Source organism: Spermophilus citellus (assembly GCF_964194105.1).
Source record: "Spermophilus citellus genome assembly, chromosome: 4".
In the NCBI taxonomy this organism is placed as follows: Eukaryota; Metazoa; Chordata; class Mammalia; order Rodentia; family Sciuridae; genus Spermophilus; species Spermophilus citellus.
The window spans coordinates 17,671,420-17,697,265 of record NC_138185.1 but is presented as its reverse complement, the minus strand read 5'-3'; the positions used below and the strand labels follow the sequence as shown (position 1 = coordinate 17,697,265).

At 37.3% G+C, this 25,846-nt stretch overlaps 1 protein-coding gene across 9 annotated transcripts in view; it reads right to left on the bottom strand.

Moving 5' to 3' along the window:
- Positions 1-25,846, bottom strand: part of CHD6 (chromodomain helicase DNA binding protein 6) — a 211,092-nt gene that overhangs the window by 140,763 nt on the left and 44,483 nt on the right. For 8 of the 9 annotated variants that reach the window (XM_081289966.1, XM_081289958.1, XM_081289959.1 and 5 more), the window contains 2 exons: positions 10,293-10,348; positions 123-643 (listed from right to left, as the gene is read on the bottom strand). In XM_081289966.1, coding sequence (XP_081146092.1) covers positions 123-643; positions 10,293-10,325 — 554 coding nt within the window. In that variant the 5' untranslated portion in view covers positions 10,326-10,348. Of the gene's footprint in view, positions 1-122; positions 644-10,292; positions 10,349-17,534; positions 17,555-25,846 lie in introns of those variants that run through there. The other variant, XM_081289965.1, reaches the window with a different exon arrangement.

The following is a 25,846-nucleotide window of genomic DNA, read 5'->3' as shown; positions in this document are numbered from 1 at the left end:
CCAGTGAGGTATGAAGCTTACAACCTCAGGAGTACAATGAAGGTATGCCTGGGGGCTTGGGCTACTGCCAAAGGCAAATGTTCCAAAGACAGAAGAGCTAGGGCAAGGAGACAGGCACGCACCTGGCCTTCTTGGACTTAGTCCTGGCTGCAGAGTCAGCACAGCTCCGCTTCTCTTTGGCCTCCTTGGTGCCTGAGGCCTCCCGGGGTTTCCGCGTCTTCTTTGCACCATCCTTCTGCTTAGGTTCCTTGGGCTCCTTGGCCTTCTTAGGTTCCTTGGCCTTCCTGGGTTCCTTTGGCTCTTTAGGTTCTCGCTTCCTCTTTGGCTTGGGCTCCTTGTCCTTGCTTCCCTTTGCTGCACCCTCATGCTCTCCTGGCTCCCTTTTTTTCCGTTTCTTTTTTACTCCTGTACCTCCACCTCCACTGTCCTCCATCCCATTATGGGACATCATTTTTCTAGGAAAAAGGGTATTAACTTCGTCTTCAGCAGCATACGGGTCCTTCTGGGGCAGACGGTGGCTGGCAACATCTTCAATTTTCTCTTCTTGATCAGTACTGCAGTCAAATGGGGATGGAGATTTGTAGTCAAAATTGACAGAGGCATCAGACATTGGGGAGTGATTCAAAACCTTTAAATTTGACAACTGTAAAAGAAAGATAAATGAGTATGTTACCCTTCTATTGCATGTTTCATACAAAGAGTGCTATTAAATCTGAATGTATGGATTTATTCAACAAATATTTATTGACTCTCTACTATGTGTTACTTCCTACTGTGCTAGGCCTTGGGGGTACAGGAGCAAGTGGGACACAGTGCTTTTGCCCAGGTGAAGTTGTACTGAGGCGCTAATAGAATATTATGTAAAAAACTTAGTAAACACGATGGACACAGTGATACATGCCTGTAACTCCAGCTCAGGAGGCTGAGATAAGAGGATAGAAAGTCCAAGACCAGACTTGGCAACTTATTGAGACCCTGCCACAAAATGAAAAATAAGAAGGACTGGGGATATAGTTCAGAGGTAAAATGTGTGCCCGGCACAGGCAAGACCCTGGGTTCAATCCCTAGTACTACAAAAATAAATAAATACATAAATAAAATAAATTAGTATGTAAAAACTGGAAGGATTTTTATATTGTATAAATAAATCCGAAAGACCTTTTAAGTTTTATATCCAAATAAAAGCAATAGCTTTTTGCACAATGCCTTTAGAAGCCACTAGGAGGCACAAAATCCCGATCACACTGTTCCGACCCAGAATAGCATTTATCTCATTAATACACAAAACCTTCTACTCAAATGCATTCTGAGACCTTGGTCAGGAATTGAGGTGGTATCACTGGGGTGAAAGAATACAGTGTCAAATTGAAATGTTGCTTTTTTCTCCAAATCTTCTTTTTACTTATCATTCAAACAACATTGATATTCAGCTACACTGATTTTTGAAGAAAATCAGGTTAATTCAAAACTTTGCCTTTAATTGTAACTAAAAATGGTGCTGTTCTATATGATCATCTATCTTAGTCACCAGATTCAGCCCCAAATAACTTTTGGCCATTTGCGAAAACCAAACTATTCATACAGGAGGGAGCGTTACTATGACAGATGTTATTAGAAAGAATGCATCACAGGTGCTGAAGGCAGCCCTACAAAGGAAGTTTCAAAGCTGTTTTTGAGCACTATTTAAAAAAAAAAAAAAAGTACAGTCTCTTAAAGTGACCATTTTTCAGGAAACATCACTTGGAAGTAGAAGTTTCATCTCATACATTCAGGTCTGGTGTTCCAATAACTATTTGCCATTTCATAACCAGGCTAAGGTTGGCAATAATCAGGCAATAATGTAGGTGCTAGCTCCAAGGAACAGCACACTTTCCTTGGACTAGAACAAAGAAATGACTGAAGAAGAGCCCAAGAGGGACCAGCAGGCTTTCCAGGAATACAGTTACAACTGTCTTCAGATGAAGGCTTAGAAACAGCACCATTTGTGAGAAGCTTGCTCTCCTAATCAGAGGACTGGCATGTGATAAAGGCACACAAATATTTGCCCAGATGGTGTGTGCCCTCCATCGACAGGTTACTCAGTCTGTGCTCACACTTCCTGGTCCGCCCTGGTAGTGACAGGGACTGCAAATTCAGCTGTGTGTTTCCCCTTCTGTTTTTTATTTTCCAGTGCTCTTCCCTAGCCTGATGCTCCCAAATATAACACTTAGAATCCCAGAAGAAAAAGATGAAAGGAAAAAATAGATCTTTATCATAAATAAAGATCAGCTTCATAAACAAGCCCAAATTCAGAGGGAATTGGTTGTTCTGGCAGGACTAACTACTTATGTAAGGGGGTGGGGGGGGGATCATTGATGATTCAGCACTTAAAATGGTTTAGGAAAAGGAGGAGCTAAGAAGACATAAAAGGAGTTTAAAATCAAATACAAGAAAATGGTTAAGATGGTATATTTTATGTCATGTGTTTTTTACTACAATTAAAACAATTTTTTTTTTAAATAAAATATGAGGCAAGAAGGAAACTCTCAGTGAGGGACAAGTATCCAATTCAAAAAAATAAAAAAAATAAAAAAGCCTGAGTTGGGTACACGGTCATCCTGAGGATATTACTGAATTCTGGGACACTCAGCCCTCAGGGATAAAGTTTCCATAGCATGCAAGGGTGGAGAGACTGAAAAAGTAAGAGATATAGGTTTGATTATTAAAGAGGCTTTAAAAGTTAACCCATAAAAGACCTAATTCTACCAAAGTAGCTTGCTGAAGGTCACATCAAGATCTCTCTTCAACTCATACATAATGTCAAGGCCTTTTTTCCTGAGGAAAGGGCTATCCAGAGAAGGTAGAGGCAGGGGCGATTCAATCAAGAGGAAATAACAATAGCAGCAGCTAATATTTACTGCACACATGTCACATGGATATACTAGGATTATGTGAGGCATGCTGAATGATCTCTAATCTGTACAATGATACTACAAGGTCAGAATAAAGATGGACACTCTGTACAGAGAGAAAAGGAAGATTAGAGGAGCTCAGATTTCAACTCTTTTGTCTGCCAAAAAGTTAAAGCTCATTTCATTGAGAATTTTAATCCATGACACATTGCTAGAAGACCAGACTAGTTTAACTTAGTTAAACATGTTAAATGCAATGGTATATACCCCTGTGTCAAGAAAAGTTCAGACAGTTCTTTCTAAAACTAAACATATAACTACCTGATACCTTAGCAATTCCATTCCCAGGAACCATAGGTAATTTATCTCGTCTACCCACCACCTTACAAGTAATTCAGAGAAAGGAAGCAACTTGCCAATTTTATACTCCTAGAGAGTGGCAGAGCTGGGCATCCTAGAGGGAGGAAAGAAACCCAAGAAATGCAGCACATTCAATGTTGAAAAGGGGAAAGTATTCCAAATATCAAATTTAGTAATAAAAATATATAAATTCCGAGTTTTGAAGTCAGTAATCCATTGGAAACATTGGTTTTATTTTTAAAAGCAACTTGTTAGGAGCCTAGAAAAGATATTTGTTGAAAATTCAAAAACAAAACAAAAAATATTTCTTTCACATGTCTCGAGGTGAGTGGGGAAAATGGCAAAGAGCCTATAAAAGTCTGTTTCAGTTTCTACTGAATAGAACATTAAGCCACTATTCTTTGGCTTTAAAAGGAACACATCAGAGATCTACCACAAGGTGCCAACAATATGATGCTTTACATCAACAATTAAATTGTGACAAGAATCTAGGAACAGAACACAATGAAATGGAAAGAAACTGACTGATAAAACATGCGATGATGCTAGCACATAACTGCACTGCTAGTAATAAAATCTGTTCCTTTGATTCACAATTATTAATCCAGGGAGGGAGAAGGGAAGGGAAAGAAGAATTACCAGAAACTGAAATGGAGCAAACTATGTTATATGCATTTATGAATATGTCAAAATGAACCCCAATATTATATATGACTATAATGCACTAATAAAAATGTTAAAAAATTATCCATCATTGGGTATGGTATCACACACCTTTAAATCTTAGTGACTCAGGAGGTTGGCAAGTTTGAAGCCAGCTTCAGCCACTTAATAACTTAGTGAGACCTTAATAACTTAGTGAGACCCTGTTTCAAAATAAAAAACAAAAAGGGCTGGGGATGTAGCTCAGTGGTAAAGTGCTCCTGGGTTAGATTCCCAGTCTCTTCCAACCCTCAAACAATCAATATTCCTGGAAAAATACTTAAAGATTTAAATCTAGATAAACAGAACTCAGGGCAGTTGAAAAGGATTTAAGAACAAATGGAAAGATTATGACCCAGTGCAATAATTTTCAAAAAATAGGGGAACCCACTCCAGCCCATGTCACAGAAAGAGACAAACCCAGGAGAGATCTTCGCCTGGAGCTAGTGGATAAGGAATGGTTCTTTTTATCTATCTCAACCTTTTAGTCTTAACTCTGGGTACCCAGGACTGTTTTGATATTTAAGATAAAATGGAAGTAAATAATGATAATAATAAATGCTGACTGTACTCAGCTGTATACTAAGCTTCTTAAATATTATTATGGTACCAAAACAACCATAAGAAGTTGTTCCAATGACTCCATTTTATAAAACAGAAGCGCTCAGAAAGCAGCTCACAGCTGGTAAGTGGTGAAGGTAAGATTCCAGTCAGTTTGACTCCTGTTTCAATTGACACTACTTTCAATAACTTCATACTGATGCATATTTTAGACACACAGAACTGAGATATCATGATCAGTAACAAGTTCTAACTACCTCTCCTTTGTTTCCAATGCCTATTTCATAATAGCCCTTACTCAAACCATTCAACTCATTAACTTTTCTTCTTCTATCCATTTTCTCATAAATCCATTTGTTTCCTAGATCAGATGAGAAATATATGAAGAATAAACACTTCAGCAGAATTATATTAAGTAAGTGACTTAAGACTTTTCAAATTCACCCAGAGGGGTCCCAAGATGAGAGTTAACGAATGAATATCAAACATAGACTTGGCAGTGACCAGAAGACCTAAAACCACCACCCACAGGAACACACTATGCTTCCTCTTTCACTATATTTCCCTTATCCTCACAAAATGAGAACTTCTTTTTAAAAAAACAAAACAAAATGAGGACTTTTGATTGCAGGAAACTACTATGGTTTGGAAGGCATCTCTCAATGTTTTAACACAAGACCCATATATTAAAGGCTTAGTTGCCAGCCTGTAGCACTATAGGGAGATGGTGGAACCTGTAAGAAATGGACTTGATGGGAGGAAGTAAATTACTGGGTGTGTGCCATAGAAGGGTTATTGGGATCCTAGCCCTGTCCTCTCTTCTTCTTTCACTTCCTGGTTGCCATGACGTGAACAGTCATTGCTTTGCCACGTACTGCTTTGCCATAGGCCCAAAGACACAGGACCAAGTGTCTTAAACCTCTGAAACTGTGAGCCAAAATAAGCCTTTCTCCTCCTTTGAAGTTGGTTCTTTCAGGTATTTTTTTCATAGTAATGGAAAGCTGACTAATACAGTTCTTGAGAAATTGCAAATTTATTCTTAACCATATTATTAGTAAAACGATCAGCTGAGGGACCAGTTGGGGAGTTAATAAGTAAGTTATAAACCACATAAAAATGGAAAGGAGTTGCTGTGCACTTCTGCTTTTAAAAAAAAAAAAATAATATTTTTTTTTAAATAATACTCTTCGGGGACTGGAGTTGTGACTCAGTGGTAAAGTGCTTGCCTCGCACGTGCGAGACCCTGGGTTCAATTCTCAGCACCACATAAAAATAAATAAGTGAAATAAAGGTATCGTGTCCAACTACAACTAAAATATAAATATTTTAAAAAATGTAAAAAAAAAAAATACTCTTCTATTTGGTGATAGTTTTCCCAAGGGTAAACAAAGTTAGATAGAGGAAGACAATTCTCCACAGTTGCATCAACACTTGTGTGTGAGCAAAAAATGCCGCAGACCCGCAGATTCTGGGAAGATCTGGTAGTCAGGCCTTACAAGATGCTGCAAAGGCCTGACTACCAGATATTCCCAGAATCCTCTGGCCAGAACACAAGATAAGGCAATTCTATAAGCTTTTAAGCTGTCTTCTTTTTTCAGTGTTTTCTACATGAAAACAGACTTAAAGCCTCTTTATTCATAGAATTTAAAAAATTAGCAGCTTACTTCTTAAACTACTATTTTATATCTGTCTCATAATTCCGTCTTATAAACATAAATATTTGGGCAAACCCTAGGATTCTGGTCAAGATGGACGTTTGAGGTCATTAAAACCCAAACTCCCATCTCTCTTCCAGTAAGAAGACAGGGTGCTTACTGCTCACAGGCACATGCCACAGTTGGGCAGCTCAACTTCTCAGGATACTCTTCCTCATGCCTATCTTCCTGTAACTCTATCCATGTGGACAAGATCAACAACAGATACATTTAACCTCTGTCCCATGAGATGCCTTTGAGTCTTCACTTCTTCAAGGTCACAGGGTCCTAGCTTCACTCATCATACCTCACAGGAAATAAGTCAGCCTTCTTTCACCAGCCAGGTTACTCCACTTTGTCTCAAGTATACATTTCAGAACACAAAATCAGAATGATAAAAACAAATCTGCTAAGGTATGTTAAAAGGAGGGGAAAACATTTTATCATTTAATGCTCAGATTTCTTTTCTTTTTTTGCAAGAAGAGATGAGTTGGGTAAGGTCCTTTTGAAATATGATTCCACAGTGGGGATGTTTTGAATCTTGGTTCAACTGGAAAATTTACTAACTATTCCTTTTTGAACTGTTGAAAAGGCCTTCCAATGACTATCAAACTAAAGATCTGACTAGTATTAGCCATGAGCATCAGATCTTCAGTAGGATAAGGCAGAAAAGTCTTAGGTAAGAATTATTTGCTCATCTCTATTAGCAATTTGCTATTCTTCCTTTTTAACGACTCTGAATTATGTACCCTGATTTGGTCATCCATATTCATAGAAAACATCTTCCTAGAAATCTGAGTCCTTACCTCCCCTGCTGTTTTGGGAACCAACTGTTTTGGGAACTTTGTGATAGCTAAATCTTTTCTCTAGTTCACCTTTAGTTACCACCCAAACTTTAGCATCTGATTTCAGGCCTTTCCTTTCTCCTACTGCCACATGCTGCATCTTCCCAAACCCAACATATATCACATTTTCCTCTTCTGAAACGTGGCTGAAACCTGCACCCCACCCCAAGAGATACCACTTTTCCTTGGTAAGGCTGACATTCCCTATACCCTCACATACTCCAATTCCAAAGCGTTACTCTTTCACCCTCAATGTAAAATCCTGGCTCCTCCAAGGCATATGCCACCCCCAACTTTAACTACCTGTAACCAGACTATACATTTCGTAAGAGAAACTTTTTTTTAAATCATTGCTTAATTGGGTCTCAAGTAAAACTCAAATATTTCTTGGATGAATAAATACTGAAAAAGTTAACAAATATTTGTTTAGTGAACAATTTATATTAATATTCATCCCAGGGAAGGAAATAAGTCTAATAATCTAAAGGTCTTTTGAGATTCTTACAGCACGCATTAAGGAAATTCTAGCTACCTCCTTTGTATTCTCTAAAGGACCTAAGAAGGCTCTGCTTAAACAATTCTTGGAAGAGTCATGAGAGCATGGTTCTCCCATAGTTATTCAAGTCTGGGTTGCCCCTGGTTATAGCTTCAATTTTTAATTCTACTTACAATATTACATCTTCTTATGTTTACTGCTCTATATGGGAGACATGCACCAAAACTCTTCTTACCTCTTCAGATTACAAGTGCCCGTAGACCATATTATATATTATGTATCTCATAATGTTTGTCATATTTATATTTCTCTTAGTATCAAGGAGCTGAGATGAAAAAAAAATCAATATTCCTGTTGTCATCAGTAATGTGAGAATATGTCCCCTTATGAAGAACTATTTTCAGCTGTACTATGCATTAATAGTGCTACACAGGTTTTCAGAGACAGAATTCACATTTTATGTCTCTAGCTAAATATTTTCCTGCTTAATGCTTAGTCATCTTAGGAATTAAAATATATACATTTCTTAGAGGAAGTTTATTTTTAAAGACAAATGAAAGACTGTTAAGTGATTCATTTTTAAATGTCTTATTAAAGTATTTTTCTTACATTTCCTTAAGCAATACAAAAACAATCTCTAAATGCTTTGTTCTTGACACACTACTCCTATTATAACCTTTCTGGTTAATAAGAAACATGGTTCTTTATTACTGAATTCTGATTATTTATTACTGAATCTTGATAAGATTCTATAGGGAAATGAAGAATTTTCATGATCAGAATGTATTTACATGTCATTTTTCCTCCAGAGGAAAAATAAACTAATAGGAATGAGGGTTTTTTAAAAAAACAGATGTTTTATTTATTACTACTTCTAATGCCTTAGAATCTTGATAAAATAAAATTTGATGTTTACTTTTACCATTATACTGAAGATATTTTTGTCACTGACATTTTGAATACTAAGGAATTGACAAATTACTCCTTTAATTTTTTCTACATGTGAGGTATGCATGACTATTCCCATTGTAGAAAAATGAGGCTGAACTTGACCAAAGTTACGTAAGTGTTAGAGCGGGAATTTTAAACCTGTTCCATCGTATAAAGCCCAAGTTTATTCTGCTCTACAGGAACTGAACTCTCTAGTACATGCTCAATCCTGGAGCCTATAGATTGCTTTAGCTTCAATAATATTTTCTATTTTCATGCCCTGCATCTTCTTTCAGTTCAGGGGCCAGTATGACTTAACCTCAATATTGATAAAACTCTTCTTGAAAGTAGCTCCACTTATTTAACCTGCTCCTCTACCATAGCTAATATTAACTTTTAAATAAAAACCTCACTGCTCACTGACACTATTGTGAGGTCTAAAATGAAAACTCATCTACATAACAGCTGACTGACACCGTAAGTCTTAATACAAACCAATAAAACCATGAAAGAAAGATACCAGAATTCATTTTGAGGTAAGTGGTATAGAATGCTTTTATTTAAATAAAAACTTACCTTAAAGAATGTTTAAAAAGTTAAATTACCACAAATTTATTTAAGAACTACAAAACTACCCATCTGTCATAAATGGCAATAATTCTAAGTTATTTGGGATGTCTTTGGTAATGCATTCTTTTTTTAACAGTGGCATAATATTCTACTAGATGGATGTGCTTACTTAAACAGTTCCCTTTGTGATGGCTATGTGGGTTCCTTTCCATTTTTGCTAAAGCCTTGTACACACAATTTTGCCTGTCTGCGTATATACACAGGATAAATTCCTGGCAGATAAAATGGTGTTCTCTGTAGTGCTTGCCTACCAGCTGACAACTCAATAGGACACACAGAAACCCAGTGTGCAGATATTATTTAGTCAGCACTTTTTCTGTTAAGAACTGGCAGCGTGTTAATTAGCCACTTCCACAAATCAAAGGGACAGTCAGTCCAAAGGTAGTCTTTGTAACCATATCCCTATTTCACCCTAGGGGAAAACGGGAGAGGAAAGTGGCTGGTCCCATTGAGCCACTATGCACAGGTTCCTGGTGAAAGGCAGGGACTAAGATCCCTCAGTTACTGGGTTATTACCCAATTCTGTAAAAAGAAAACTAGCCCATCAGAGATAGACTGTTTACAAGAGACAGGCAGATCTCCACGTCTCACTTCCATGAGTCACTTGACTGGGGTCTCAAGGTTCCTTTCAATATTAAAAAAAAAAAAAAAAAAAAAAAAAAAAAAAACTGGGGAACAGAAATAGCAACTAAGGAAAGGGATCCTGGAGGATTCACATGGTATAAAGTTATTATGAACTTCCCTCCCTCCCCCTCAAGAAACCAAACATCAAATAGTTGACAGTTACTTCCTTCCAACTAGTTCGTTACTTCCTCTGGGAGAAACCCTCCACATATCATTATAAACAAGAACTTTATAAATAAAAGAATGATAGTAAACTAAATATCCCAAGTGACCAATATATAAATTGTAAAGAATTGGAAAGATGTTTCAAGAGATCAAACATTTTACACAGCTAATTTGAAATAAGACTCTGATTTGCAATCTTCATTCCATTACTGAGCAAAAGGAAGAATCCATGTATTGTCATTCAGAATACAGTCTGTTAACACCAGGAGAATGGAAAACAGAGGCAATAGGAAACTAACAATGATTAAGATGTGAGCCAACACTGCCAGTGTCCTCTCATTAACAGCACAAAGCACACTAAAGGTGTTCACTTGAAAGAAATGGGGCCACTTACCTGCTTTTCTTTCTTCTGTATTTTCATTTTCATCTATTGAAGTAAGGTATTTATTTCTGTAAAACATAAAAAGGCCAAGATTACAATAAAACCCAAAACTAAACATTTTAGATTATTTCCATAATAACTGTGACACACAAGGAAATCAAAATTGGGGATTAATTCCATAGAACATGATGTTCAACAACCTCTGGATCCCTAAGTGTAGACCTAACTACCTTACAACACCCTAAGTTACTGTTCCAGATGGGATGAAATCAAGAAGATATTGTCCTTGCAGATCATATAAGTTATAAAAGATACTGACTATTAAAGCTAGGAAGTAACGAAAAGTCTCAATAACTGAGAACGATGGGGAAAGGGGATGGAAATAAGGTCAGCCCTCATCCCTTTTAGAAGAAAGCCAATAAATAATGGCTACAATGGACAAATCACTATAACCCATAGGAATACAGACATTAAGAAAGAAAGCTAAGGGGGTTCAAAGTAATCTAAGGAGTGAGACAGGAAGAGTTGGGTTATCAGATGGGGCAGGCATGCTTACATTTCACTGTAAGTACTCATTTTACGTTTTAAATCATCAACATTATTACATGTTGAAATAAGTTCCATTACAATACTTAATATGATTTTTTAAAAATATTTATTTATTTTAGTTGCACACAATGCCTTTATTTTTATTTATTTATTTTTATGTGGTGCTGAGAATCGAACCCAGGGCCTTGCACACACCAGGCGAGCGCTCTACCGCTGAGCCGCAACCCCAGCCCCCTTAATATGATTTTTTAAATGATGGATTTTATTCTATTCAGGACTTAAGCCCCCATCCCCAGTCCAACCATAATGTCCTCACAACATTGGACTTGTCAACACTTGTTGAGCTTGGCTTTACAAGTGTGCAATGGAGAGTCCTAGAGAGAGGAAAGAACCCTAGTCCAGAACACCCAGAATTTGGGATTGCCTGCATCAGTAAATAAAGGGACTGACTAAGGTCTGAAGCTCTCACTTCCCTCAGGTTCAAACAATGGGGGACAGACATCAGTGAATCTTGGCTTCTGACCTGAGGTTAAATGTGGACACTTGTTTTACACTTTTTGTTTACTTTGATTTCCTGGATATCCAACACAGAAACAGAACACTGAGGGCCTAGGAAATTATTCCAGAGACACACAATTATTCTTAAGTTTCATAATTATTTCCCATATCCAAATGAATGTGGTAAGTGAGCTTAAGTAGAGTTTTATTTAAATAGTAAGATAAGCATTTGAGGTGGTAGACATGTAATTTAGTTTGATTTAATTCTTCCATATTATATTTGTAAATACTAACATCATCTTGTACCCCTAATAATACACACAACCATAATATGTCAATTTCCTACAAAAAATTGAAATTTAAAGAGTCCTAGGTAAATTATGTTAGTGTAAGCTTATTTACTTTATTTCTCAACTTCAAATTATCAGACCCAGAAAAATGGCATTCTCAACAATCACAAACTACCACAAATCCTGAAATGAAGAAAGGAGTTTTGTGGGGGGAAATTCCAGCTAATAAAAAGGGGTTCTATTGGGGCTGGGGGTATAGCTCTGTAGTGGAGCACTTGCCTCATATGTGTGAGACACTGGGTTTGATCCTCAGCACCACATAAAATTAAACAAACAAATAAATAAAAAGATATTATGTCCATCTACAGCTAAAAAAAATTTTTAATTATTACCAATAATAAGCCAAATGTACTCAAAATTCTGACCAACAAAATGAAATTATTAAAAGATTTTTAAAAATTCACAAATGCCAAAAAAAGGTCTAATATATGAAGAACTGATGCAATCACAAAACAGTAAAGACACGAAAAATCCAATTTCTAGCAGGGCATGGTGGCACACACTTTGTAATCCCAGCATCTAGGGAGGCTGAGACAGGAGGATCAAAGCCAGCCTCAGCAAAAATCAAGGCACTAAGCAGCTCAGCGAGACCCTATCTCTAAATAAAATACAAAATAGGGCTGGGGATGTGGCTCAATGGTACACTGAGTTCAATCCCCAATAACCCCCCCCACCCCACCAAAAAAAACAAAAAACAAAAACCAAAAATTCTGATTCAGTATCACAAACTAGCATGCAAATAGACAGATTCCTAACATTGTTAGGAATGTGGGAAAACAGGTCCTATTTATCACTGCTAATGGCACTTTTAACTGTTTCAAGCTTCCTGAACATCACTCAGGCAATGGGCCACTAGATCTTTAAAATGTTCTAATCCTTTTGGGGCAGTTCCACTTTAAGGAAGATAACAAGGACATGAAACAGGAGGAAATACACCTGAGTCTTAGAAGAAGCTGAGGGAGGAAGTGGGTGGAATATGCAAGTGCTATCACAGTGGGAGATACTGTGAAGGACCACCACTCCTTGGGGCTGCCTCCAGATACTCCTAAGAGGAGGCAGATGAATTCAAGCCAGAAGACTGAGGAAGAAGTGGGGCTCAAAGAAAAAAGGTGATGAAAATTCTAAACCAAACTCCACCCCCCCCTCTTGTATGTGTATGTGAGAAATCAAAGAGAGCAGGAGTTATGTGACTGTATGAATAACTGCTCTAGTTCACTGAAAGCAATCCCTGGCAAACCTCAAGTTATTACTGTCAGATCATTTTTAGCACCCCTATGGATCAACATATATTGGCTTGTTACCACTCCACAAAATAACAGCCATTATCAACACATCAATAGATGCTCAATAGCATTCCTTAACTTTTGCTTCTCTGAATAGCACCTCACAACCTAATCCTCCCTTAAATTATCTCTAGTTTTTAAACTCTTTTTATGATACTTAAAGAACATGCACATACATACACACAGACACACAGACACACAGACACACAGACACACACACACACACCCATTTAATCATTTTGTAAAGCTAAATTTTATGTACCAGGAATAGGTGAACCGATACACCCTAAGCTTATACTTCTGCACAACACTGGAAATGATTTAATGGCTTTTGCTGATGTGCTGCCATCACTCAGAAGTTATGATTAGATCATTTTGACTTAACAAAGAACAAAGCAAGTAGTCTCAATACTTAATTAGAAACACATGATTCCAAAGCCCCTCATGGGTAAACCAGGGAATCTGTCAACAAAGGGAAAAAAAATCACATGTATAACTTCTGAATCACATGAAATCTGGTCTCCTCACTGCATCTCAATGTTTGGGTATGAATGCAGCATTTAATCACCTTCCTGAAAAGACATGCAGCCAATAATATAAAAAACAAACAATATAAAAGTTCCCATTCCTTGCTATCTTCACCACCTAACAATGTTTCTATTTTAAAAAATAGGTGGCTGCGGCTGCTTCTGCTGCTGCTGCTGCTTCTGCTGCTGCTCCTCCTCCTCCTCCATCATCATCATCATTTTCTTCATCATCATCATCATCATCATTTTCCTCTTTAATTAAAAAATTCTGCCCAACAGTACCTGTGCCATTTCCAAATTCCTCAATGCTATCTTATGGACACTTAAAAAAAACAAACATCAGGTTCACACTATTTAATCACTTATCCACAAAAATCATTTAAATTCACTGTATCTTAAGAAGTCTGCCATCCTAACAATCCCTAATCAGCAAAAGGATCTATTTCATTACTGGACTGGCTGCTGTCACAAAGAAAAATGCATACAGAGCAGACCTCTATTATAGCATATACATTCACAAAAGACGATAGTAGACGTAATTGACCAGGCATGTAGGGATAAAGAGTAAGTGGGAAGCAACCCCTCAAATTTTCTGCAATAAATGTATTTTCATAATCTATTTATGCCCATCTTCAACCTTGAGGCAGGTCCTCAATAACCTCTGTTTAACAACAGTAGGAGTAAATAAGGCAATCCCACATTGTTATAGAGTGCTGATCTTAGAAGGGAATGTAATAAGACACAAGGAAAAGTCATTTGGGAAAAGTTAATCAAAAGCAGAACCTTCCAGGGGAGTGCCATTTCCTTAAACCCCTATCCAAGCACCTCTTACCAAACCTGAGACATTCATGACCATAGAGTCTAGTGGATGAGAAAGCCCTCAGTTTCCCATTTATTAAGCTGCCCTGTTTTATTTATTAAGCTTCATGACACAAATTGGACTGGATATCTTATATCTTTTGCTAGGCTTGAAGGACTTTATAAGAAGATTTTGGGGGTGGGGGCTGGTTGTAGTGATTGAACTCAGGGGCACTAAACCACTGAGCCACATCCCCAGCCTTATTCTGTATTTTTAAATTTAGAGACAGTGTCTCACTGAGTTGCTTTGCATCTCATTTTTGCTGAGGCTGGCTTTGAACTTGAGATCCTCCTGTCTCAGCCTCCCAAGCCACTGGGATTATAGCCGTGAGCCACCGTGCCCGGCTATAAGAAAATATTTTTAAAGCAGAGATGTGCAGTGCTAAAAATCAGAGTCTGAATCCAGGTTCCAATGAGATTAGAGATACAAAATCTCTTTCAAAGATTTGTCAAATGGTGACAATACCTGCCTCACAGGGTCTTAGGAGAATTAAAAGGAGTGACAACTTATGGTGTCTGGTGCATGGTAATCAAGAACTATATGGCAGCCATGGGTTTGTAGCTCAACAAACACTTGTTGAGGGGAGAGATCATTTTTCCTCCTAAAATTATAACTAAACCTCTCTCTATCCCTCCTCTCAATGAACAGGTTCAACTCGAAATAGTAACAACGCTAACAAATCCTTCATATACCTGAAATTTAACTTTCTTCCATATACTTTCCTAAAGCTGTTTTTAGAAATGATTCCCTAATTATTCTGACTTACTTGCAGCATTTAAAATATGAACCATTTCCTCTTTTAAAATTCTCATCCCACTGGTTTCTTCAAGGCCATTCTCTCCTGATTTCCCTCTGACTTCAGGCTTTACGGCTCTGCTTCCTCCTAGACTCCTCCTACCACAAAGTCCAGTTACTCTTCCCAGGATTCAGTGCTCTCAACAGCACATGGACTCCCTTTTCTACTCAACTTCCAAACTTCCTCTCTCTACACAATGACCACTGTACATTCCCAAACCCAAGTTTTCCTCCTGACCTTGAAGTGGATGCATCTACCCAATCCTGTCCAGTTTTAATGAGGTATTCCACAGGTTCCACCAAAAATCCCTACAATTCTTCAAAACACTTTATATATATACACACACATCTCCCCTATTAGAGGTTAATGTCCCACAACCTGCCACAACCCCAAATTAGGAGTCATTCTTTTTCCTTTCCCTTAACTCCTTTAAAATTCCTCCAGTCCACTTTAGTTTGTTTTCACATTTTTTTTCATCATTTTTACCTGAAATTGCCTCCTAAGTCCCTATCTATTCTGTCTTTGATACATACACATAATCTCTCTCACCCCACCCTTCTCAGAGTACAGAATTCTGTGTAAAAGAACTGGCCTCTGGTCCTTATCTATGTTCTGACATCATTTTCTATCCTAAAATCCAATGATACTGAACACCTGCAGGTCCCAACCCCTGCCCTGTCCACTCAAGTCCTGTTCAGTCTGACTCTGTCTGAAAATTCTCCCATCATCATGCCTTATCTGGCTTCTTATGCTTAAAACTTGGGTCTGGTATCATGTTGTACACAAGCATCTCATGATAAACTATGACAGCAATACCACCATGTTGTCATCTTTTACCTGTGTGTGCCAGTAGCTATGGAATAGAGCTCAGTGACTGTCATTTGTATTCTTACATGATTATTTGTGGGATGAGTAACTGAACAAATGGGAAAGCTATGTTGACAGAGAAGGCTTTCAGTTTCTGCTTTATCATAACTACTGAACTCTATTTATTTCTTTCCTGTTTATTTTGTCCTAATCCAAATTTCTCCACAGTCTTCATTTATACTTTTAGCTTAAGAATTTAACAATAACACAAAGCTTAAAACAGAAAATAATCATCCTGACTACTCCTCCTGCTCCTGATTCACTCGTCCCAGAGGCAATCATCTGATCTTCAGCTGTTCCCCTCGGCTTCCTTCCATCATTTCTAAGTCACATGTTATTCTATTAGTTTTTATATCAATTTTTACCTCTTCCTATAGAACAAAGTCAGGAAATATTTTTATAAAAGGCCAGATGCTAAATATTTTCAGCTTTGCAAGCCATACTGTCTCAACTGCAACTGCATACACCTACCCCACTTACTGATGAGCAATGCCTGAAAGTGTAGAGTACCCCATCTATACTGTTTTGTCCTATGCATACATATTTGTGATATAGTTTAATTTATAGATTAGGCACAGTAAGATATTAATAACAATAACATAATAATAATATTATTCTGTAACAGAAGTTATATGAACATGCTCTTTTTTTTTTCCCCCTCTCAAAATAGCTTACTATACTTTCTTTCACCTTTTCACTTAAAGAAAGAATTTAATGGTTTCTCTTTAGCATAGTCAAATTACCAACATCACTACTCCTGAGCTTCGGGGCCACTGTTAGTAAAATAAGGTTACTTGAATACAAGCACTGTGATACCTCCACAGTCAATCTGATAACCAAACAGCTACTATGTGACAGATGGACAGGTGTATACAGTACACACAGCACAGATACACTGGAAAAGGAGATAATTTACATCTCATGGCAAGAAGGAGCAGGATAGCACAAGATTTCATCATGCTACTCAGAATGGCATGCAAATGAAAATTCAAGGAGGTGTTTTGGTTTTTTGTTTTGAGGGTTTTGAGGATTGAGCCCAGGACCTCAGACATGCTAGACAAGCGCTCTACCACTAAGCTACATTCCAACCCCTTATGAATTATTTATTTCTGAAGTTTTCCATTTAATATTTTTGGACAATTGACTGTGGGTAACTCAAACCATACAAAGTGAAATCAGGGTCTAGAAGGATTATTGTACTCTGTTCTGCAGCAGTGTAAAGGCAGTTGTAGTTTTCAAGCAAGTGGATATAGTTGTTTCAATAGAACTTCATAAAAACAGGAAGTTTCCCTGCTATGAAAGATGAAGTGTTATCTTTCCAATAGTTAGTACCACTGTTTATTAAATCAATATTTAATTCACAGAAGCTATAAACTAACTACAGTATTAAAACTTTTTTGTGATTTTTCTCCCCTAAAGATAATTGTTATCTCATTTTAAGATTAAATTTGCTTTCTATGAATCACTAACTTATACCAAAACTCAAATCTTAAACCTTAAAATTAAAAACAAAACAAAAACCAACCTTAAAATGCTTCTCAATCTGAGTCAATTTTCTCTTATGGGTCAATTTATCTGGGGTCCTCCATCAGACATCATTTTCTCCAACCTGCTTCAAAACCACCTTCTGGAGTTCCTTCTCTCCATCCTCCCGGGACGCACCCCATCCATCTCTCTCAAGGCTGGGCTTACAGGTTTCTGTTCTTTAGGTTTGTACTCTTATTTTTTGTGAAGACTAATGTCCAATAACTCTTTATTTATCTGAATGAGAGGTGAGTTCTTGGGACTTTCATGACTGAAAATGTTTCTATTCTACCTTGATGGTGGCAAATCACAGGTTGGAAGTCAATTTCTCCTTGGAATTTTGAAAATACAGCCTATTGTCCTGCTCCTTCTACCAGCTCTGTTGAAGAATCTGAGTCATTCTGATTCCTGATCATTTATTGGTGACATCTCTTCTCTGGAATCATCCTTTCATAATGATGTGCCTTAGAGCTATTTTCATCCATGATGTTGGATACCTAGTAGATGCTTGCACATTCTGGAAATGAAGGCCTTTCAGTTCTGAGAGATTTGCTTGTATTATTTCTTCATAATTCCTTCTCCATTGTTTTCTTTTAATGGAACTCCTGTTACTATATTTGAATGATGGACCTTTCAGGCTGGATTCTAATCCTGTCCCCTCCCCCCAATCTCTTCATGTTTTATTTTCTGTTAAGTTTCCTCAACTTTATCTTTCAGCCTTTCCCATTCTTTTCTCCCTCTCCCTCTCATCCTTCCTTCCTTCCTTCCCCCCACCTCACTATTTATAGTTAACATACTTTTAACACTCAATAATACTTTTTGTACTCTAATGTATGTTTGTTGTTTTACTGGTTTTGGGGATTGGGTGCTTCACCAATGAGCTACATGCCCAGCCCTTTTTTTATTTTTTACTGTGAGACAGGGTCTCACTAAGTTGCTTAGGACTTCACTAAGTTGCTGAGGCTGGCCTCAAACTATCGATCCTTCTGTCTCAGCTTAGTGGGCTGCTGGGATTACAGGTGTGTACCACCACATCCAGCCTGATTTTTTATTTTATAGTCTCCTAAACTCATGTCCACTAACCAACAATGGAAGAGCATTAAAATAACAAATGATCACTCTTTCTTTTCAAAGATAACTCTATGATTTAGTGGAAACATTTCTGTACAACTAGAATATTCAAAGTTACATGAGAAAAGGCTTCTGTTTTAAGAATCTCCTATATAGTCAAGGTCTGGATGGGAAATCATATTTTGCATTAAAGGTGGCACAGTACCAAAACACTTTAAAGTATTTTTAAAAAATCTATTGAATTATTTTAGATACTTGAAAGTTTTCTTTGGAGCTCATGACAATCTGTAAATTAGATCTGTGAAAATGTGGGTATAACTTGGACAAAGTATGTACAGGTGAATCTTCGATTTTCTTCACTACAGGTTGGAGATAACATATCTTATACTTATGACTACAGATCAACAAGTAGTCATATCTATAAAACCTTCTGAAAAGGAGCCATGAGGGCAGGGACGATATCTATTTCAACTGCTATTGTACATCTACTACTAGTATTAGTGAATGAATAAATATGTTAACACTACAGATGGAGTTAGCAAAAGTGAGTCAAAAGAAAAGGATCATACCAGTGCAAGGGAAGCATATGAGGCTTGGACTAAAATCCACCTTCCCCGGAATACTAGTGTAGAGGGAAGGGACAAGGAGGAAGGGGAGGGAAAAGGGAAACACTGGGGAATGATATTGGCCAAATTATATTGTTATAATTATTAAATTGTGTGCATGTACAAATATGTAACAATGAATTATAATGCACCAATATAAATATGGAAAATAAAATAAAACCCACCTAACTTGAAAATCTAGGTGCCTAACTTGAAATATCTGCCAAGTATTATACTGAGAAGGCACTAACACTATCGCCACTTTGCTTTGCTGACTAGGAAGAATGCATTACCACTATTAACATCACCTTAAGACTACTCTTCAAAAAAACAAAAAGTGTTCTAAATATTCAAATATTAAAATAAAACCTTTGTTACCCTGCATGTGGGTAATGTGAGTCAAAAGGCAAGTCAAGAGTAGTGAGTTCAGTCCCTGCCTGTGAGAAGTCATAACCAGAAGCTAAGAATAACAACGACCTTCTAGTAAGGCTATTCGTAAACTCTTGTTACTGGACCCAGAATATCAGGAAGACAACTTTAAGTCTTCCCAGCATGGCCACTGCCTGTTGAATCACAAGGCTTTTACTAACTGGATGAATCTCCTCTGGTTATTTAATTACTATTGATTTTAATCAATGTCCTGTGCTGCTATAATTTCCTACTACAATCTGATGTACCTGAGATGATTCAAAGGAAAGAAGCACTCTATATTCTAGAAACATTTTGACAATGTCATACTCACAGAATAAGAAGCAAATGGGATCTATTGGGTCACAGGGCCATATGCTTTAATCACTTTAATTTTAATGAGATACATTTTCATAATACAGAGGATAAATTTCCATATCAAATCCCAGTTCATTTCTTCAGACAGAGAAAACCATTTCTAACTTCTAATCTGGTGATAAAAATCACCTTGCCTGATTAGAATCACTAAAGGGAGCAGTAGAATCAAGTGGCCAGACACTTCCAGAGCTACCACAGATCACATTGTAAGGTAAAATCTGACTGTGCTTTGTTGTTGTTCTTAGACCCTCTTCCATAATCTCAACTGATGAAGATCAGAAATGAACAGACCTGTGAACATATGATTGAAGAACCAATCTCCTGACAGCCAAGCCCACTCCAGGCTCAGAACCCCAAACATTCAAGTTCCTATGTTTCTGGGAAGACAAAAGGTTTTTCAAATGACGCTTTATATTCAGTCCCAGGAGGCCTCACCAGCAATGCAAGACCTTTTGACTCATTACACTTTATGCACTTAATGCTTTTCATGGCAGAACAGTAACACCCTGTAGACTTAGGAGTGAAGACAGCTGTTCCGATCACAAGAGCTGCATGATCTGGGAAATTTAATCAGATTCCTTAGGTCTTAGTTTCGTTGACTATAGAATGAGTACAAAAAGAAAAAACAACTAATCAGGCTACTTCATGGGTTAAAAAAAGTTATTGTGTTAACATCGAAATGATAAGTCCTCATACTAGGGCACCAAAAATGACTCTGAAGAGATCTTCTTTTCATGTTTGCAAAGAAAACACAGAAAGATATAAATATATATTTTAAAAAACTGTAAAAGGGTATTGGATATATTTTTAAAACAGCTATAAAAAAGAACTACTGATATAGGAAACACAGATGAATCTCAAATGCATTATGCTAAGAGAAAAAAGCCAAACTGAAAAGACTATATATTGAGTGGTTTCATTTATGTGATGTTCTGGAGACAAAACCTGAGTCATAACTATATGGGCAGAAATCCAAAATATTTTGAGGAAATGGTACAGAAGAGGGTGGGGGGAGTAAAGACCACATGGCACATAAGGCAAGGCTGTGGCAGGGGATGGTTTTAATCCATGGACAGATTGAATAGAAAGCAATTAAAACAGCTTAATAAAACCATCATCCAAGAGAACCTTAAAAGCAAATTTTAGAGAAGAAAGATGGACCTTTCAGATAATGCTACATACAGAGAACAAGTATTTTATACAAATAATTAATATAATAAATACAAATAAAGACCAGATATAACTAGGTATTTCTGTTCATTAACACTCATAAAGCTTTCCATTTTTATTCTGAATTGTAAAAATTATATTGGAGTGATTTATGCTAAGGAATAAAATCCATGTGATAGCTATCCAAGACAGCAAGAAACAAAGTTAACATGTTAATAGAATCTGAACATAGATAATAATCAGCAGAGACAAGTTCTTACTGGAAATAATAAGAAAATAAAAATCACACATGTAGTTACTTGGGCACCCCCCCCACACACACACACACATACACACTCTTCTTTCTACAGGAATAGAAGAGCCAGCCCAAGTGGCAAGCCAATCCACAATCTGAAAATGTCTTCTCAACTAAATTTGTGGAATTCCTAGCACTATTAAGATAAGCTTGCCCCCTAATTAAAAAACTCTGCTATATTAAAGCCAAATTTTTATTTTTATTTATTTTTTTAAAATATTATGGATTTTTTTACCTTTATTTATTTATTTTTATGTGATACGGAGGATTGAACCCAGTTCCTCACATATACTAGGCAAGTGCTCTACCACTGAGCCCCAGCCCCAGTCCCAAAGTCAAATTTTTAAAAAATAAGATTTCCCAGTTTTGATTTTTTTCTAAAGACAATAAATTCTAAATCTGAGGAAAATTTCCTTCATCTGTGTTTTATGGATGAAATCCTGAAACTTGCTTCCACATCCTGTATCAAATTGACTCTTCAAAACCAGGAGGATGCTCTATCCTGATGGATTCAACAGTCCTTTCAGCCTCCCATAAACTGCTCAATTCCAGCACCTTCTGCACTTTCCTTAGGTCCTAAGAACTTTTAATAGAAATTGAAAAAGGTTAAGTTCTGGATTATTAAAAGATGAGAAATAGTTTTCTTAATCATTTCTCACCCCTAAATCTTCCTTTCCTAAAAACTAAAAGGACAGTACTGAGGCCATAACACAAGATGCTACATGATCATATGTAAAAAGTTCTTGTAAAGGGCAGACAGCTCTAGGAGAATGGTGAGGTGTGTGGCTGGCAACAGGAACCTCCTGTCAAACAGACATTAAAATGCTCTGGTTCTCTAAGTTTGTTTGCTTTACACTAAAAGCAGAAACTATAAGCAATACGCAAAATATTTTGACGGCATGGCCTCTTATTTTTTTGATACCAGGAATTGAACCCAGAGGTGCTTAACTTCTGAACCACATCCCCAGCCCTTTTTTAAAAAAAAATATTTTATTTAGAGATAGGGTCTCATTGAGTTGCTTAGGGCCTCACTAAGTTAGTGAGGCTGGCTTTGAATTCATGATCCTCCTGCCTCAGCCTCAAGCCTCCTGGCCATTACCTCTTTTGGCAATTCCCCTTCCTCATCCTCACCCACTATGCTGGGGATCCAACCCAGGGCATCACCACTGAACCATATCCCCAGCTCTAGGCAAATTCAAGCTAATCCACTAATTTCTGTTAACAACATCCTACATTATGTATAATCCATTTAATTTGCCTTCAATTTGGTATAGACTGATCACCTGTTTTAAATTTACATTATATTAGAAGAAATCATACTGTTAAAACTACTGATTTCAAATACCCAATTACTTGCCTAGAAGTAACACTCGGCAAATTTTCAGATTTAGAGCACTACTTTAGGGGAAGTGGTCTGAGACGTGACAGAATTCATGTCCAGAATGAGGGAGAAAGCCAGAGAGTCAAGAGCCTAACTCACAGATCAAAAGACAACCATTTTAATATAAAAACTCAATACACATCATCTCCTGCTTATATTACATTATATTTATATTACCTGTTCCAATGCTTCCTTTCATCATCAGACCAACCACTGAGAACCAGTTGAAGTGGCATGATTTAAGATGTTTCTAGATAGAGATGACCAGTTTGCAGGACAGCCACATCCCCAGCCCTTTTTTATATTTTTATTTTGAGACAGGGCCTCATTAAGTTGCTGAGGCTGGTTTTGAACTTGCAATACTCCTCCCTCGGTCTCCTCAATCTCTGGGATTACAGGCATGTAGAATAAATGAGATTTAAACAACTGGCTCTACTTTAAAATTCACTCTAGACTAGGGGCAGTTGTGTGTGCCAAGTCTCAGGAGGCTGAGGCAGGAGGATTGGTAGAATCCAATAGTTTGAGGCCAGAATGGGCAACACAGTAAGACTTAGCTCTTAAATTTAATTAATTAATTAGCCCTCAATTCTATTCTAATCTAGTGCAATGCCAGAGTTTCTTAGCAACCTTTGCTTTCAATGAATGTGTTTTCTCTATAGATACTATATCCATATCCTCAATCTAGGAGCAACCAACTTCATGGATTCCTAAGATTCTATCCCTAGAGTTAAATATTGCTGAACAAACCATAGTGCTAAGGTGCTTCTACCTGTAGCTTTTAAAAGCCACACATGGAGTGTCTCTTATCACGACTTTCCATTATCATTAACTCTTCTATAAGAGGTACTGTGGGCTTCCAAATCTCAGGAAAATAGGGATCTGGTGATCTGTCAGCTGCTACATAAAGAAGGGTATATCATGACAAAGGCAATGCTTACAGAGGAAAGCAGTGATACCTCATTTAGACTAAGAACGAGGAGGTATCTGGGAGGCCATAAAAAAGTTTTGAAATTGCTATTCAGCCATTTGGTAAAAAGAATGATGGCAAAAAAAAGAGTATAAACTGCTATAGAGAAGACCTTAGAATTAGCAATTTGATCCCTAAATAAAAGTAGTCTGGCAATTAATATTTTTGTTGAATGAATTAGATATCATTTTTGGACACAGGTTAGACAACTCTTAAATAATTTTAAAAGAAAACTGGGTACAGTGGTGCACACCTATGATCCCAATGTCTCAGGAGGCCAAAGCAGGAGAATTCTAAGTTCAAGGCCAACTTAGCAGGACTGTCTCAAAAATAAAATAAAATGAGCTGAGGGGTGCAGTTCAGGAGTACATCTGTCCAATCCCTGGTACCATAAAAAATAAATAAATAAATAATAAAGTGTGGCATATCCTGGATTTTTTTGGTATTTTCCCTATTGAGATTTGGGCTTGTTTTTAAACTTTTGCTTCTAAATCAACTTGTGCCACATTTTAACTTTTATTAAAGTGTAATAAACATTTAAAAGTATAGTTCTTCACAAACTGCACACAACTGTATACACAGCATCTAGATCTAGAAACAGAAAATCTACTTTCCTTTCTAGTCACCACTATTATTCCAAAACAATCACTAGAATGACACTACAAGTAAAAATTAGTTTTGCCCATTCCTAAACCTTGTAAAAGTAATTAGATAGCATTACTCTTGCATCCAGCTTCTGTGCCAGATATCAATTTATTTCCTCTCAACTCCAACCAGCTCTGTGACAATGGACTAGACGCTGGCATTTCTCTTTAACAGAGTATGATGCTAAGTGTGGTCAGTAGAGGGAGCTGGAGGGACACTGCAGAAGGAAGGGAGCTTCTCTTTCTGGTTCAAGTGTTGTGCTTTTGTTTGTCCTTGCTCTTGCTCCATGGTCACTAGTGGAATATTTGAGTATCTTTGCTGGTGCTCTGCCCCAGTCACAAACCCAAGGCACACAGTTCTTCAGCAACCACAAGCTTCAGTCTGGGTCTGGTGACCATCTTCCTGTGGTCTTCCAGACAAAGACACTAGGACTCCAGTCTCACATACACAACAGCATCCTGACTGGGCTTCTGCTATACATTCCAGAATTGTTTTTCTGAAGCCCTCTCTACATGGACACCATGTCCTCCAGGCACTGGGCCTGCAGTGGCATATCAACTCCCTCCGCATGTCTGTCTACCAACTTGATTCATTTGGATCCTAAAAATTGTTTCTTGTGGTCTTCCCAATGTGGACACTTCATGCTCCAGGCCTTGTTCTCCCTCTTGAGGCCTACCCACCAGTCAGTATACCTTACCCAGCAACTGTGGACTAACTCTGACCTAGGCAACCAAGAGAACTCTGCCACCCAGTGGGTAACAACCACATTTTTTCCAATGAAATTTGAACCCCAGCACTGGGAAGGTGCCCTCCTATCCCATTTAGAATATAAATAATTTTATAAAGTTATCTAACCTTAATAAATGGTAGAGCTTAGGTTAAAAACCAAGACAGTGTGATTCAAAAGTGAAAGATCTTTCATGACTACCAATCTGGATGAGATTAAAGATACTTCACCAGACTCTAAATTCTATTAAAAGTGAGACATGTCATACTTGCTACTATATCTCATTACCTAGGATTATGTCTGCCCTGTAGAAGGTGCTCTCTATAAATATGTGTTGAATGAATGAAGATCCTATCATTGGAACAATCCTTATATGCAATCTAAATTCTCAAGTTCAGTGATTTTTAGCTAACACTTTGCATATTACATAACCTCAAGTGGGAAATTATGATATTGTAGAAATCTTTATTAAAACATTTTAAAACCCAGACCAAGCAAAAAGGAGGAGCTAAATTCCAAGTTTTAAATTAGGAATAAAATCAAAGTGATACAATTATCTGTGACTCAAGAAAGGGACTGAAGACATATCTGGTAGGAAAGAAGAGACCAATAAGCAAACCCAACAAGAACAATACAAAAAGAAACAAAACAAAAACACCAAGACCT